Source organism: Echinops telfairi, unplaced genomic scaffold, assembly GCF_000313985.2.
Source record: "Echinops telfairi isolate 266 unplaced genomic scaffold, ASM31398v2 ScPeMD7_443;HRSCAF=831, whole genome shotgun sequence".
Classification (NCBI taxonomy): Eukaryota; Metazoa; Chordata; class Mammalia; order Afrosoricida; family Tenrecidae; genus Echinops; species Echinops telfairi.
This window is the reverse complement of record NW_022104341.1, coordinates 66,223,862-66,240,753: the sequence shown is the minus strand read 5'-3', so window position 1 is coordinate 66,240,753 and position 16,892 is coordinate 66,223,862. Positions and strand designations below refer to the sequence as shown.

The 16,892-nt window shown below is 37.0% G+C and overlaps 1 protein-coding gene across 1 annotated transcript in view; it reads right to left on the bottom strand.

Annotated features, from left to right (window-relative positions):
- Positions 1-16,892, bottom strand: part of CUNH1orf87 (chromosome unknown C1orf87 homolog) — a 118,349-nt gene that overhangs the window by 13,461 nt on the left and 87,996 nt on the right. The window contains exon 9 of the mRNA XM_045291746.1: positions 4,891-4,955. Within this exon, the coding sequence (XP_045147681.1) occupies positions 4,891-4,955 (65 nt within the window). The remainder of the gene's footprint in view (positions 1-4,890; positions 4,956-16,892) is intronic.

The window sequence follows — 16,892 nt, the reverse complement described above, 5'->3', positions numbered from 1 at the left end:
TATATTTAAAGTGTGACTACATTAGCAACATATTTTTGCTTTCTTTTTCTTTTTAGAAATTAGTCTATTTAAAGTGAATCATTTTCTATTTAATGTAACTTTTGTTATCGTTGAATTTAAGACTAATATCTTATTATTTTTCTCTTTATCCATCCTGTTCTGTGTTAACAATTTCCCTGTACTTTCTGGCTCTCTTCTTCATGAAAAAATATCTATACAATTATTCCATTGTCTTTCACCTCTTACCTCATTATCTGTGCATCCTTTAGTGTTCTTTTAAGGTTTACCTAGAAGCCAAGCATCTTTGACACATTAGAGTTTAATACAAATTTGTACTTTTACTGCTTTCAGGAAAGTTCAGGGTCTTTAGAATATTTAAATCCTTTTCACCATTCCTTTTTAAGAGTTGTCTGCATATTAGTCCTACTTATATTTGAACCCTTATAAGGAATTATACTAATATTACTCTTGCTATTATTTTACATTTTCAGTCAACATGCATTCAGATTTGCCATTTCCTTGTCGCTTTAACAAACCCATTGCAGATTCATAACAACCCTGCAAGACAGAGTAGAGCTATCCTATAGTGTTTCCAAGACTGTAAATCTTTTAGGAGGCAGCTAGCCGCATCTTTCTCCGGCAGAGCAGCTGGTGGGTTCTAATCTCTGGTCCTGGACGGCAGGAGACTATCAATCACTATGCCCCTGGAGCTGCTTCTCTTTCTCTTATCCCTCCATATTCCATGCTTCTATCTGGAATCATTGTTCTTCGAAATGAGGAGATGCCTTTTCTAGAAGGAGCCCTGGTGGTATAGTGAGTTACTCACGGGGCTGCTAACTGAAAGGTCAGGAGTTCCAGATGACCAACCACTGGGAGATAAAGAATCAACTGGATGACAGTGAATTCATATATAACAATATATAGATATACATATATGTACATATGAATCCACACATAAATGTTTATGAATGTACATACATGCCCAATAACTATATTAGTATATTTGCATACACACAAAACATATATTTATATTTGTGTGTTTTCATACATGTAAAACATATACACACATAAATTCATGCGTGCATGTATATACGCACACATGTATATTTATGTTCATATGTGCATGCATGTATATATGGCTGTATACACACATGCACACACATATATAGTTTTGGAGACTGTAACTGTTTACAGGATAGAAAGCCTCATCTTTGTCAACTGGAACGGTTGGTAGTTTCAAGCTGCTGACCATGCAATTAGCAGCTCAATATGTATCCACTCTACCACCAAGACTACACACACACACACACCATCCAAAATGAAAACACTGTTGTTAAGTCAATTCCAATTAGCAGGGACTGTACAGGCCAGAGTAGAACTGTTTCTTAGGATTTCTGAGACTATGGGAACAGGAATCCAAATCTTTCTCCCATGTAATGGCAGTGAGCTTGACTCACCAGTCTGTGGTTAACAGCCCAACACATAACTAACTAGCTGTGCTCTCAGGTTTCATTGACATATATGTGGGTTTCAATAGTTTGTTGAAAAATGGAATTTATATATCCATGTCCATACACGTACATACCCATACAAATAAACATACACACCCTGGTGGCATAGCCACCATATGTTGGACTGCTAACCAAATGGTGATAACTTCAAATTCACCAGTTACTCCATGGGACAAAAATTAGACTTTCTGCTCCTGTGAAGATTTATAGCCTCAAAAACCCAAAAGGACAATTGTACTTTGTCTTATAGAGTCACTATGAGTCAAATCAACTTGATGGCACTGAACTTGGCATATATCATATACATAGTTTTATTACATTTCTAATGATGACTAATTCTTTTGAAGATGATTTTACTATGCATTCACTTTTGAAGTTTAATTTTACTGGGTATAGAATTTGAGGCTGGCAGTTATTTCCTTTAAGTGTTTTAAATATATGATTTCATTGTTTTCTATTGAAAAGTAAGCTGTAAGTCTTTACTGATTCACTGAAGGTAATGTGCTATTTTCCCCACTGGTGCTTTTAAATTTTTCTTTCTTTTTAAAAAAAATCATTTTATGGGAGGCTCGTACAACTCTTATCACAATCCATACATCAATCGAATCAAGCATGCTTGTACACATGCTCCCCTCATTCTCTTCTAGACATTTACTTTCTTTTTTAAAAATCGTTTTATTAGGGGCTCATACAACTCTTATCACAATCCATACATACATCAATTGTGTAAAGCACATTTGTACATTTGTTGCCTTCATCATTCTCAAAACATTTCCTCTCCACTTAAGCCCCTGGCATCGGGTCCTCATTTTCCCCCTCCCTTCCCGTTCCCCCCTCCCTCATGAACAATTGATAATTTATAAATTATTATTTTGTCATTTCTTGCCCTGTCCGATGTCTCCCTTCCTTCACTTTTCTGTTGTCCATCTCCCAGAAGAGGGCACATGTAGATCCTTGTAATCAGTTCCACGTTTCCAACCCACTCTCCCTCTACGCTCCCAGTTTTGCCACTCACACCACTGGTCCTGAATGGATCATCGGCCCGGGATTGCCTGTGTTTCCACGGCTCCTTTTAATCATCCCAGCATTGGCCACATGGTGTTATGTCAGAGCTGGAAGCACCAACCACTCCCTTAGAGCTCAGCCCCGCCAAAGTGGTCAGTCCCACCTATGTGGCTCTCCCTTTGAGGTTCAAGAACCATATGGCATTATTACAGAAACCCTTTCTACAGTTGTTTGTCATCTTCTCAGTGATTCTAGAACCAACTGTGTGGTAGCAGCATACCCTTAGGTCCCCCCTTACGGGGACCCATATCCTTTGGTTCTCCAGACTTAGGTATGGGAGCTTCTTCCAACAGTTAGTAATATTTGGACTATTTCAATATTTTCTCTATCTCTCACTCTTTTTCTTTAGGATACTGTGGTAGTTACATAATCAATTTGAGAGGCTTAAGAGTGAAGGGGTGGAGTATAGCTGGAGAAACCACGTGGAGACCCCTTGCCAGTGCTGGGATGCCTCTACCGCCACTGGGTCCACAAGACTTTTCACCCACTGGCCTGTGATCTTCCTGCATTCGGCATCATTGCATTTGTTTTGTGAGTCTGAAGAGTCTGGTATCAGACATAAGAGCTAATATCAGACTTATGGACTTGATTTGGACTGGGCCAGGATGTTTTCTCAATATTCAACTGCTCTTGTATATAGAGCTCTTTCTTATACACATATGAGTGTCTATGAATTTGTTTCTCTAGTCTATAAGACTAACAGTTTCTAACACCTTTATAATCAATCTTGAGCAGTGAAGCTCCTCTATTTGAAATTTCTAGCAAGGATTCTTTTTTTCTGCCTGAATACAGATTTATACAGGATTCCCTTTCATTCCTTCTCTCTCAGTACCTTGTATTTTGATCCAAAGAATAATCAGTAAATGGTTGATGGATGTAGCAAATAGAGTAATTACTACAGCAGATTAATATCAATGCATAATTTTTCACCTGTCATATTTTAAATGTGCTAATTACTAAATATTTTGCCCAATTCATTTTTATACTTCCACTAAATAATATGCCTTGGAAATCTTCCTGTATCAGTCCATCCACGTTATGTTTTACAGCTTCATAGAACTTGAACAACAGGTTGTACTGTAAATTAATTGAGTGAGTTCTGAAGAACTCTGTCATTATTTCAATTTTTGAAAACTTCCAAAAACATTTAAAGAGGTGGGGAGGAGAGGGAATGGGGGGAAGCTGCACTAGATATACTTACTTACAGTCTTTGAAGTTTTTGTTTGCTTGGGGGTTTGTATGAGTTATCACTCGGATAAGTACCTAGGGGTGATATTCCTTAATCTAAGGTTCTCTGGGCCATGTACCCTGGACTGAAAAAAGAACAAACATATCTCCCTTGGAAGAAGGACAGTCAGAATGTTCCTTGAAGGTGCAGGTGGCAAGAATTCATCTCATCTAGTTTGGACCTGTTATTATGAGAGAGCAGTCCCTAGAAAAGGACATCATGCTTGGTCCTAAGGACATCATACTTAGTAAAGTAGAGGGGCAAGAAACAGAGAGAGAGAGAGAGAGAGAGAGAGAGAGAGAGAGAGAGAGAGAGAGAAATACTCTCAATAAGGTGAATTGACAATGGCTGCAACAATGGGCTCAAACACAAAGAAATTTGTGAAGATGTCTTAGGGTCTGGCAGTGTTTCCTTTTATTGTACGTAGGGCTGCTGTGGCTTGGAACTGGACCTAACAACAAGGAACTATGCAACTGAGATTCTAACAAACAATACCAGCAACTTCTTCTATACGTGGACTGCCTTAGTCTTAAAGGACGACTGTGAGGAACACAACATGATAAAACAGAATTTGGACAAGTAAACTTTCATGGCCCAATTGAGGTCTCTAAGTAGCACAGAAAATTTATTTTACTGCTAACCTAAATGTTGGCTGTTAGAGTCCAGTCAGCACTACTTAGGCTTGGTAGTCTACGTCCATTAATATCATAGCCAAGAAAAGTCCATTAATATAATAGCCAAGAAAAGTCTGGAGGGCAGGTCCATGTTGTAACACATGGGACCACCATGAGTCAAAACTGAGTGCATGGTAACTAACAATAACAAAGCTGATCCCACCGGCCTAAAATTTTGCCCATTAAAACAATTCACTTCTACTTTTTCTTCTTTGCTGGTGATCCGTTTACATATAAGGAAAGAATTGCATGGACTCTTACAAGCAAACTACTCAAGCTATGGAGCGGGACCAAAACAGCCCTAGGAAACAGGAGTCTGACTAGGAGTATGCAGTGTAATCAAAAGGTTTCTTTGTTAGCACTTTTCTGGGTCTTGTAACATTGCCTAAATCAACGAACTAACTCAACTCACCTCTAGGTAAATCAGAAGACATCTCAGAGGAAGCTTTGCTCAACAGCTCAACAAAATTCTGCCATCTGCCCAAGAAGAGAAAGCAGTGGTTTTAATGACAAACACATGATATTATTGATCATCATTATCATTTTTCTAGAGCAGTGTTTGCCAAAGTGGGTTGTACCCCCCCACTGGGGACACTGGAATGATCTACGGGGGCTAAAACAATTTTTAACTGCAAGGAGGGGTGCTGAGAATTTTTTTTTTCTGAGAAGTTGGTGGTAGGCCAAGTTAATACCAAGCCGTTTATATTAAAAGAGCTTTTTGATACTGGTATTTTGGGTTTAATATGGGAAAGAAAATCTGACGCATTTTTATTAGAAATAGTTTTAATATAGGGAATTATGCACACCCAAAACTAATGTAGGTGTTGGAGATTCAGATCTCTGTAATTTGCTCTACCGATTTCTGGTTGATATCTTAGTTGCCCATAATTATGAAGCTGATGACTAGACGGTATAAACACTAATGCCTCCCAGGTTAAAAAGTCATTATACAATTTCAAAATAAATGAATAAGTGAAATCCCCACCACCTCACCATTCCACCTTCCAAATATCATGCAATTGAATCATGCAATTGAATCTCATAGAGAGAAATCAAATGGATTTCAGAATCTCAATGCTAAGGAGGTCTAAGAATGTATTTTTTAAATTGAAAATAGAAAAAAAATTGTTTCTATCTGAAGTTTTATTTTTCCCAAGTAAAATATATCATCGTTGTTGTTTGGGACCATCAGATAAGTACCGCTGCACACAACAGAAGGAAACACTTCCAGTCTGCACATTTTGCACAATTGTGCTTGATTCCATTGTCGCTGCCTCTAGGTTAAAGGGCTTCCTCTAGATTAAGGACCTTCTTCTTGTTGAGGGTCTTCCTCTTCTTCACAGAGCCTTTACTCACTCATACATGAATTCCTTTTCAAGGGACTTGCCCTTTCTTCTAGGTCCAAAGTAAGTGAAATGAAGTTTTATCACCTTTGCTTCTAAGAAGTATTATGGATATACTTCCTCCAAGACAGATGTGTGTGTTCTGGAAGTCCAGGGTGATTTCAGTATTCTTTGCTAACACCACTGCTGACCACACAGTCAGTGGCAGAAACTCACAAGTGGCTGAATGGAAGAAAGAAGAGGCTGTTTATTTCCATACAGATGGACAGTCTCTGAAACGCTGTGTAGAGTTGCCATGAGGCACAATCAACTCCATGGCAGTGGAGTTTTAGGAGTTGCTAGTACTGTAACTCAAAAGGACAGATTCTTCTCCACTTTTCCGTATTAGCTTTCCAACTTTCACATGTATATCAAGCAATTGATAAGACCGTGGTCAGGCACATTTTAACCCTCAAAGTGACATCCTTCGTCTTCAACACTTTAAAATCCTGTGTAGATATACTCAGCACAATGCATCATAGTTTGATTTTCTTGTCTGCTTCTTCTAGGAGCACTGACTGTGGATCCAAGTGAAATGAAATCCTTGACAACTTCGATCTCTTCTTCATTTAACAAGAAACTACTGATTGATCTCGGTGTGCAGATTTTTGTGGGTTTTAAAAATCATTTTATTGGGGGATCATACAACTCTTATCACAATCCATACATCCATCCATTGTGTCAAACACATTTGTACATATGTTGCCATCATCATTCTCAAAACATATGCTTTCTGCTTGAGCCCTTGGATTTTTGTTTTTTACAGAGTTGTAAACCAACTGAAGGCTGCAGTATCTTGATCTTCCTCAGTAAATTCTTCAAGTCCTTTTCATTCTAATTGCAAGGTTGTGTCGTTTGCATATCACAGGTTGTAATTGAGCCTTCCTCCAATCATGATGCTACATTATTCTTCATACAGTCCAAGTTCTCAGATTATTTGCTCACATATAGAGATAATAAGTGTTGGGAAGAAATACAAGCTTGACACATGCCTTTCTAAAGTCTAAACTATGCAGTGTCCCCTTGTTTGCAGTGTCCCCTTGTTCTGTTCATACGACTGCCTCTTGGCCCATGTGCATGTTCCACAAGGGCACAACAACGTGTTCTGGAATTCCCATTCTTCTCAATGTTACCCATAGTTTGTTATCCACACAGCCAAATGCGTTTACATAGTCAAACACAAGGTAACATCTTCTTTGTATATTCTGCTTTCAGCTAAGATCCCTCTGACATTAGTCATGACATATCTCACTCTATGTTCTCTTGTGAACCTGACCTGAATTTTTGGCGGCTTCCTGTGGGCCTACTGCTGCAACAGTCTTTGAATGATCTTCAGCCACATTTTACTTGCATCTGGCATTAATGACATTATTTGATAATTTCTGCAATCTGTTGGGCCACCTTTCTTCGGAAAGGACACAAATATGGATCCCTTCCAGTCACTTGGCTAGATAGCTGTGTTCCAAATTTCTTGGCATGGATGAGTGAGTGCTTCCAGTGTTTTATCAGTTTATTCAAACATTTAAACTTATATTCCTTCAACATCTATAGTTTTGTTTCTTTTTTTTTAATATTAGTGGAGCTTGGACTACTTCCTTCAATATCATCCATTGTGATCACTTGCTCCTTCCAATGGTTGACCATTTACTGCTTTTTTGGGTACCATGACTATGTATTCTCTCTTTTTATATTCCAGCATTGTATTTTTCCATAGAATCCTTCAATATTTCAATTTTGTCGTGAATTTTTTCTTCATTTCTTTCAGCTTGAGAAATACTGATCATGTTTTTCCCTGTGGTTTTCTAGCTCAAGTTCTTTGCACATTATATTTTACTTTCTCCTTTCTTCCATTTTCTTTAGTTATTCTTTCATATGCATGTTTTAGAGTACATTTTATATCCATTAAAAAAAATTTCGGCATTTTTACTAACCGTTTGTTTTCTTTAAGGAACCCTCATGACGTAGTGGTGACTCATTGGACTGCTAACCAAAAGGTCAGTGGTTCAAAACCACCAGCCGCTCCACAAGAGACAAATGGGGCTTTCTACCTCCATACAAAGTTGCAGTCTTTGAAACTCACAGAGACAGTTCTAACCTGGCCTCTATGGCTACTAGGAATAGGCAAACTTGATGGCAGTGAGTTTGTTTTTTTATGGATGATGTTATTGATTTCCTCTCACAACTCTGTCTTTGGTCATTAGTTCAATGTGCTAAATCTCTTCTTGAGATGTGCTCTAAAATCAAGTAGCATATATTCATGCCTTTATTTTTCTTCCATGGACTTATGTTAATTTCCTTCAGCTTCAACCTGAATTCACATGTAAGCAAATGATGGCCTATATCACACTACCCCCTTGGCTTTACTGATGATATTGAGCTTTTCCATGATCTCTTTCCATAGTTGTAGCCAAATTAATTCCTGTGTATTCCATTTGGTGAGGTCCATGTATGTATTATTAAAAAAGAGTGTTTGCAATGAAAAAGCCATTGATCTTTCAAAATTCTATCATACATCATCAAGCTTAATTACTATCACCATGACCATATTGTTCAACTGTTGAGCATTCCTCTTTGTTTCCAACTTTTACAGTCCTAGTCCCATTAAATATCAATATATTTTCATTGTATGTTTGATCAATTTCAGATGGAAGAGTATAATAGAAATCTTTAATTTCCTCATTACTTTTAGTGGTTTGTACATAATTTGAATAATTGTCATGACTATTTTTTGTGGTAGTCATATACACAGTACCCTATTATAGACAGCATTGTGTTTCAAGACAGATCTTAAAATATTTATTTTGATGGTGAATGTGACATTTAAACCTGTTTTTCATTCCCATCATAGTAAAAACTTTGATTGTCCCACTAGAAATGGTCAATTCCAGTCCATTTCCACTTGCCAATGCTTAAGTTATCAATATTCATGTGTTTCATTTCATTCTATTTTTGATTTCTGATTTTTTATAGTTTCATACTTCATACATTCCATGTTGACTGATGTTTGCACCTTTTTTTCTCTCATTCTGAGTCATATGTCATCAGAGAGTGAAGGTCCTGATATCTTTGCTTCATTCATATCATTAAGATGGACTCTTGTTTTAGAAAGCACTTCTGCTGTCATGTGTCTTCAGTGCCCTCTCACCTGAGGGGCTCAGGTTACAGCACTGTATCAGACAATGTTTGGCTGGTGTTTGGTGACTAATCCCTCAATAGCACACCACATCTTCCTTCTTCCTGTCTCTTGGTCTTATAACATACCCTCTCATATATATATTAGCAAAAAGCAGTTTCGTTTGCTAGCAACATAACAGAAAGTGGTAAAAGTTTTTCCTTGTTCCTGCCCATCAAAAATAAAATAAAAATGAGAACAGGTTGTGAAATACATTTTAGGTTTTCTAGAAGATTTCTATTTTAATGAACCATATTTTTAGCCTTCCCAAGTGTAAGAAGTACTGCTTACTGTCTTTGGCATATATCCCTTGACTTGTGTTACAGCTCTTTGAAGAAGTTCTTTTCCTGGTCTCCCTGTGCTTTTCTCTTCTCTCCTCTTTCTTCCTTTCCTTCCTATCATTTGGGGGATGGCTGCATATATACGCAAACTCCGCATCAATTTCCAGTCTTGGCTCTCACGCAGGGTCACAAATGGACCAATCCTTTCTCAGTAGGCTATAGGTACTCATTTACATAATATGCTGTGCTGATCTGCACAAATCTATTGACCAATTCCTGCAAGGTGCATGGCCATCATAGAGCAGGCTGCAGGCTATGGCCAGACAAAAATTGATCAAATTACAAATCATTTACAGCTTACCCAGGAAATGCCAAGCAGAATGGACAAAAATAACAAACCCCGTGGTATAGAAACCCAGGCAAAAGACAACACTCTAGGATTTAAAGAAAACATTTCCTCAGTTTTTTTCCGCAAAGAACTGAGGCATGAAATCACGTACAGTAACAACACACCACCATGACTTAGTACCAATTAAAACATTTTTATGTGAAAATCAGAGAGCCCCTTTCTTTTCTTTTTTAACTTTTATCATTGTGATTTGTATGAATATTTATGGAGCAAGTCGGTTTTCCATTCAATAATTCATACACATTTTGATTTGTCATATTGACAATCCTCACAATGTAATTAATATCTCTCTTCCCACTTACTCCCTGTATTTACCAACTCCAATTGTCCTTTATTTCTGCCTTATCTGGCCATTTAAGCTTTATCCCTGAGGAAATGCTGTCTTTTTTGATCTTGTAGAGTTGGTTGTTCTAATGAGTGCAAACTTCCCTGATGTTATTGATCACTTTATAGACCTGTCTCCTGTTTGATTGAAAGTTGAGCCATGGGGGTGAGTTAATCAGGGAGTTATTTAAAGCTGAAAAACGCTTTGGCACAGTATCAGTAGTAGAAATCAGTTATTTTGGCCCAGCATCCATTCTTTCTTCTCCTGATAATAAGCCAGTGGCTGTTGAGTTAATTCCAACTCACGATGGCTCCCTGTGTGCCCGAGGAGAACTGTGTTCTCAGTGGCAGACTTTTCAGAAGTAGTACAGAGGACCTTCCTTTTGTAGTGCATCCAGGGGACACAAGCCTCGTCCTTTGGTTCACAGAGGAGCGCATTCAGTATTTGCATCATCTAGGGATTCTTCTTCTATTAATAACACACCGATTTCCTCTTGAATACTGTGTAGACAGACTATACAGCAAAAACCACATGCCCTTTTCCTAGCTCAAGTTGTGATCTACCCTGCCTTAAGTTGCCGTCTCTCAATCTTTTTCTCTTTCCTTCTCTCTTATCAATTCTTTATTCTGGTCTTTTCTGAAGTTTTATTCTTCCCAAATGACATATAGCATAGCCTTCGAACCATTTTGTGTGTTATATTAGAAAAAGGCAGTTTCTGTTTAAAACTGTAAGTGGTGAAAATATTTTCTTCTTCCAAAAATCATGAAAAATAAAGAACCAATTGTGGAAAAGATTCTGGCTTTTAAAAGGCATTTTACTTTCATGTGACTATTTTACTGAAATAAAAAATGAAACATTAGATATGTAACTGGTTTGTTTTGCTACATCTTCAAAATTTCCTCTACCTGATTTTACCCACCAGGAAAGTTCTCTGTTCACGCAGGTATGCTCATCTAATGGGTGGTTAAAGCATGGCTCCAGGAGCGTCGTGTCACCTGGGCTCTCACGTAGACAAGGCATACAGGAGTGGCAATGCCACAAATGAGATCGCTCATGACTATGTTAAATATTACAGCTCCAGGCAGATAGATAGGAGAGAGTTGGATCTATATCATTCTCAAGGAATATTGTTGCTATTGGTTGCCATGGACTTGAATCTGACTCATGGCAACTTAGTAACAGAATGAAAGGCTACCCGGTTCGGGCCACCTGGATGATCACTGATGTACCTGAATTCATTTCTGTGGCATCCCGTCTCATTGAGGATTTTTCTCATTCTTGCTGAGCCTCTACTTCAAACAGGATCTTTTCTAGCCAATGATCTTTCTCGATGACTTGCCCAAATTAAGTGAAACAAAGTATTGTCAGTTTTGCTTCCAAGGAGTATTTTGATTGCATTTCTTCTGATATACCTTGGAGTGCTTTGTATTGTCTGCCCAAATCCTTTTTTATTGTCTAGCTTCTGTTTACAAAATCTATTGGAAAGGTTATAGCACGGGTCAGGCAAATCAGTCTTCAAAAGGACATCTTTGCTTTTTAAAACTTTAAAGAGTTCTTTTACATCAGATTTGCTCAGTGTGATACATCGTGTGATTTCCTGATTACTATTTCTATGAACATCAATTATTGATCCAAGTTGAATGAACTCATTGAAAACTTCAATTATATACATTTGTCAATACTTTGTTTATCAGTGCACAAGGAAGATTCATAATAAGTTACATAGTAGCACAAATCTAGAAGTGGACGGCAATGGAATACTTTCCTGATTTCCACACTGCCTGCAATTTCTTTCCAGGGCCTCTGACCCAGTAGTAAACGAACAGAGCCGTGCAACAATAAGAACTCTGACCATTGATGTTTATACATTACACATCAATGTATTCATTACACACAGGGAATATTTTTTTTCAGAGCACAGTTCAGACTTTGAGATACAGAGACTCTGGGAAATACACTCTGATAAAAGCTCTGGAAAGACTGTCATCAGAAACTCTCCCACCTCTCTCTTTTTCCTTCCCCTTCTCCTTCACAGCTTTATTAACATATAATTATCGTACCATACATTTCTATGGGTAAGCATATTTTTCAAAGTTGGAATCTTCTCTTCATTCTTGTGCTCATTACTATTAGCTCCCCACTCGCCCCGAGCCTCTCCAACCACAACACCAAGAACCTCTTCACCCAGCTTCTGTCTTTATAGATTACCCTAGTCTGGACTTCATATCAATGAAAGCGTGCACATCCCTCCCCTCACAACAGTAAAATCAATGACAGAATGAAGCACAGAAGAACGCAGAAAATAATAAATAACTAGAACACATTTAAGATGGGTGCAAGGGAGAACAAATGATAAGGTGTCATGTTGCACCCTAACTCCATCAGCTCTAATCTGCTTTTCAGTGCACTCTGTCTTCTGGCTAGGCTATCCCCATCGCCTGGTGTGAGTGTCAGGTACCACTATGTCATCAATAAAACCCTTAAGACGCTTCTAGTCGATGTTTACTTCCACTTGTATTTTGTTATGTTGCCCTAGGACATTCAGAGAGCTATAGCAAGTTAAATGTCTGAATAGATGTTAGTTGCCATAATAAACATTGTAATTTTAATCAGAGGGAAAATTGTTTGAGGTGGGGGATGGAGAGAAGGAAATTCAAAACTCTTAAAGTCATATTGGAATCAGGAAACCGAGGCTGGAAAACAAAATTTGTGGGTTTGACTCACACTCTGGTAGACCTCTGCTCAAATGTTAACTTCAATTAGCCCAGTAAAACATCATTAGTGAATCTTCTGAGTACTTCATGTATATCATCCCATTGACTAGAAATAACCATCCTATGAAAATGGTTGAAAGGAATAACTTGCTAAAGGGCATCCAATCAATGGAGCAATCAGGATCCAATCCCAGGCTGACTGAGTCCAAATCTTGAATTCTCTATCCTTATGCTACATGGCCTTACACAAAAAGTAATTTGGCTTCAGTTACATTTTTTTCCTCCTATTGAAACTCCATGGACTCTGCTGACATTTATTATCACAGAAATCTGAGGCCAGTCTGATTTTTGTTCTATTACAATTAATCTTGCCTTATATATTTGGTTTTGTTTCATTTTATTTTACTTTTGGCCTATATCACTGAATACTGTTTTTGGCTTCATAGTGCAAAATAGATTATCCATCTAGATGTGGATACATATTTTTCTAAATTTAAACTATACTGAGTCCTTTCAATCTATAAAGAGCGAGTTCTATTTTCCCCCAGCCCTAGGAATTTTATTCAGTTATAAATTTTCATCTTAATTATATTTCAGCTTTCTAGTCCCCCCCTCTCCTTTTACAATATCAGGGTGATTGCATCTACTCTCATTCTATTATCTATCATTTTATTCTCTATTATTTTCAACTAGATTTGATCAAACCTCTTAAGTCTGACATTAGGTATGATTTCCCTGTATATTAATGATCATTTTATTGTGTACTTTCAATCTCTGAATTCTTCTACACATTAAAAAATTTCCTTGATAACAATATATTTTCCCAAGCTTCTAATTTCTTCATCTTCACTTTATGTCTTTCAATTTTACCCTGACATCATTTAAAGTGGTTTCATTATCGTATTACTTTTAAATTAAATAGAAGAAAGGTAAAACTTCCTTCATTCTACCCAAACCACCATGGTTTCTAGTTTTTTCCTTAATATCTGTAGCAAATGATTTTCAAAGGTTTGTTTTTTCTTGATGATTCCTTTTTCATATTCTTCAGTACTTCTGTGTTTTAGTTGAGGATATATATATATATATATATATATACATATATACACAGCCTCATTTTAAATATGTAATATAATTATATATAATACATAATTTACATGTATGAATACATTTAAATATATAATATATGAAATTATATTATAACAAAATAAGTATGTTATATTATATATGATATAGTTATAAATAAATAAATTATACATGATATGTTAGAACATATAATATATAATTATATTTCATTTATATATTATATACTCACACATAAATTTATATATCACATAAAATATATTATACTATATGTTTTATAACTATATATATATATATATATAAAACATTTCCTTTACTAAGCTTCAGGTACACCACTTGTCTGGCAGTCTGCAGTACTGTGGAGGCTTGCATGTTACTATGATGCTGGTAGCCATGTCACTGGTGTTTCCAATACCAGTGTGAACAGATCTCAGAAGAGTTTCCAGAGTATGAATGGACTATAAAGAAGGATTAGGATGTCCACAGTAAAACTTATGGAGAGCAGCAGAACATTACCAGATACTGACAACTCACGAAGCAGAACACTGTCAGATAGAGTGTGAGAGATGATGTTGGAAGACATTCAAAACGTGACAGAGGAAGAGCTGCCTTCTCACAGTAGAATTGACCATAATGACATGGATGGAGTAAACCTGTTGGGACTTGCATTTTTGGATGAAGCATAACTCAAACTGAGAACGATATAACCTCTATTAATAATGATATGTGGAATGTACAAAGTATGAATCTAGGAAAATTGGAAATTGTGAAAAATGCAATAGACCACACAAAGATTGATTTTTTAGTCTTTAGGGAGCTGAAATGGGCTGGCTAATTTGAATCAAACAATCACATGGTTTACTGTGGCAGAAATGACAAATTCAGGAGGAATGATGTTGTATTCATCATCAAAAATGACATTTCAAGATCTCTAATGAAGTGTAATGTTGTCTGGGATTAGATAATGTGTATCTGAATGCAAGGAAATCTAGTCAATATAACTCTTATTCAAATTTACACAATAACCCCTAACGCTAGTGAGGAAGAAATCAAAGAATTCTCCCAATGTCTTCAGTTTGAAATTAATCAAACAGGCAACCAAGGTGCATTTACAATTATTGGTGATTGGAATGAAAACATTAGAAACAAAGAGGAAGAAACAATAGTTGGAAAATATGGCCTTGGTGATCCAAATAAAGTTAGAGTTTGATGATAGAATTTTGCAAAACCAATGCCTTCTTCATTGTTAATACCTCTTGTCAACACTATAAATGAAAACTATTCATATGTACTCCTCCAGATGGGATACACAGAAATCAAATTGATTTCATCTTTGAGAAGAGACAATGGAGACACTCAACATTATTAGCCAAACAAAGTTAGAGACTGACTGTGAGGAAGACCTTAAATTTCACGTATGAATTGAAGTTGAAGAAAATGAAAACAATTCCATGAGAGCCAACATATAACCTTAAGCATATTCTACCTCAATTTCAAAAATTATCTTAAGAATACATGTCACTCATTAAACACCACTGAGAGATCTGAGGAGCTGTGGGGTGAGATGAAGAACATCATACACAAAGAAGCAAAAGGTTATTTAAAAGACAGGAAGAAAGAAAAGATCAAAACTGATCCCAGAAGAGACTGTGAACCTTGCTCTCAATCATAGAGGAGCTGAAGTAAAAGAGCCTAACTGTCAAAGGCAGCGTGAGAAGAGAAAGTCAAGTATCATAGTGAGATGTGAAAAGATTAGTAGCTTCAAAATTGAACAGGGAAGACATGCTCGGTATATATCATGCTGAAAGAAATTAACAGAATACTCAAACATTGAGTTATAAACCCAAAAGACTCTTTTTTTCTTTAAAAAATAATTTTATTGGGAGCTCTTACAGATATCATGACATTCCGTAGTTCAATCACATCAAGCAGTATTGTACAATTGCTACCACAGTCAGTTTCAAACATTTTCCTTCTTCTTGAACTCCTTGATATCAGCTGCCCTTTATCCCCTCCCTTCCCCCTGCCTCCCCCCCACTCCCGAACCCCCTATTTATTTATTTATTTTGCTGCCTCTTACACCATCCAATATATCCATTTATGTATAATTTTGTTGTTTGCTCCCCTCAAGTGAGGTTACACAGAGATCAGTGCTATTGGCTGGCCCCCTTTCCCCCACTGCACAGAATATTGAACAATGTAGGAAGCTTCCAAAGAAGATGAAAGGAATACAGAGTCCAGATATCGGAAGGAATTGGTAGACATTCAACCATTTCATGAGAGCGTATGATCAAGATCTGATGGTACTAAAGGAAGAAGTGAAAGTGCCCAGAGGCATTCATGAAAAACAAAATTCCAGGAATTGACAGAATACCAATTGCAATATTTCAACATTCGAGTGAAGCACTGGAAGCACTTACTAGTCTATGCCAAGAAATTGGGAAGACAGCTACCTGGGCAAAGACCTGGAAAAGGCTTATATTTTTTCCAGTTCCAGAGAAAAGTATCCTGGCAGAATGTGAAATTATAGAATAATATTAATATCACATACATGTATATTTTTTACTGTAGATTATCCAACGATAGTAGCAGAATATTGATAGGAAGCTGCACAGTTTCAGGCAGAATTCAGAAGAGGACTTTGAACAAGGGATATCATTGCTGATGTTAGATGGATCTTGGCTCAAAGCAGAGGATAGAGAAATGTTTTTGTCTGTCTTACTGATTATGCGCAGGTATTCAGCTGTGTTATTTATAACCAACTCTGTACAGCACAGAGGAGAATGAGAATTCCAGTTTATGGTGCTCATGGAACCTATACGTGCACCAAGAGCTAGTTGTGCAACCAAAATGCGAGCTGAATGGTTTCAAATCAGGAAAGGTGTGTCTCCGGATTGTTTCTTTTCACCACATTTTAAAAATCAATTTATTGGGGCTCATGCAATTCATCACAATCCATAGATCAATTGTGTAAAGCACATCTATACATTTGTTGCCCTCATCATTCCCAAAATTCGCTTGCCTCTTGGGTTCCCGGAATCAGCTCATTTT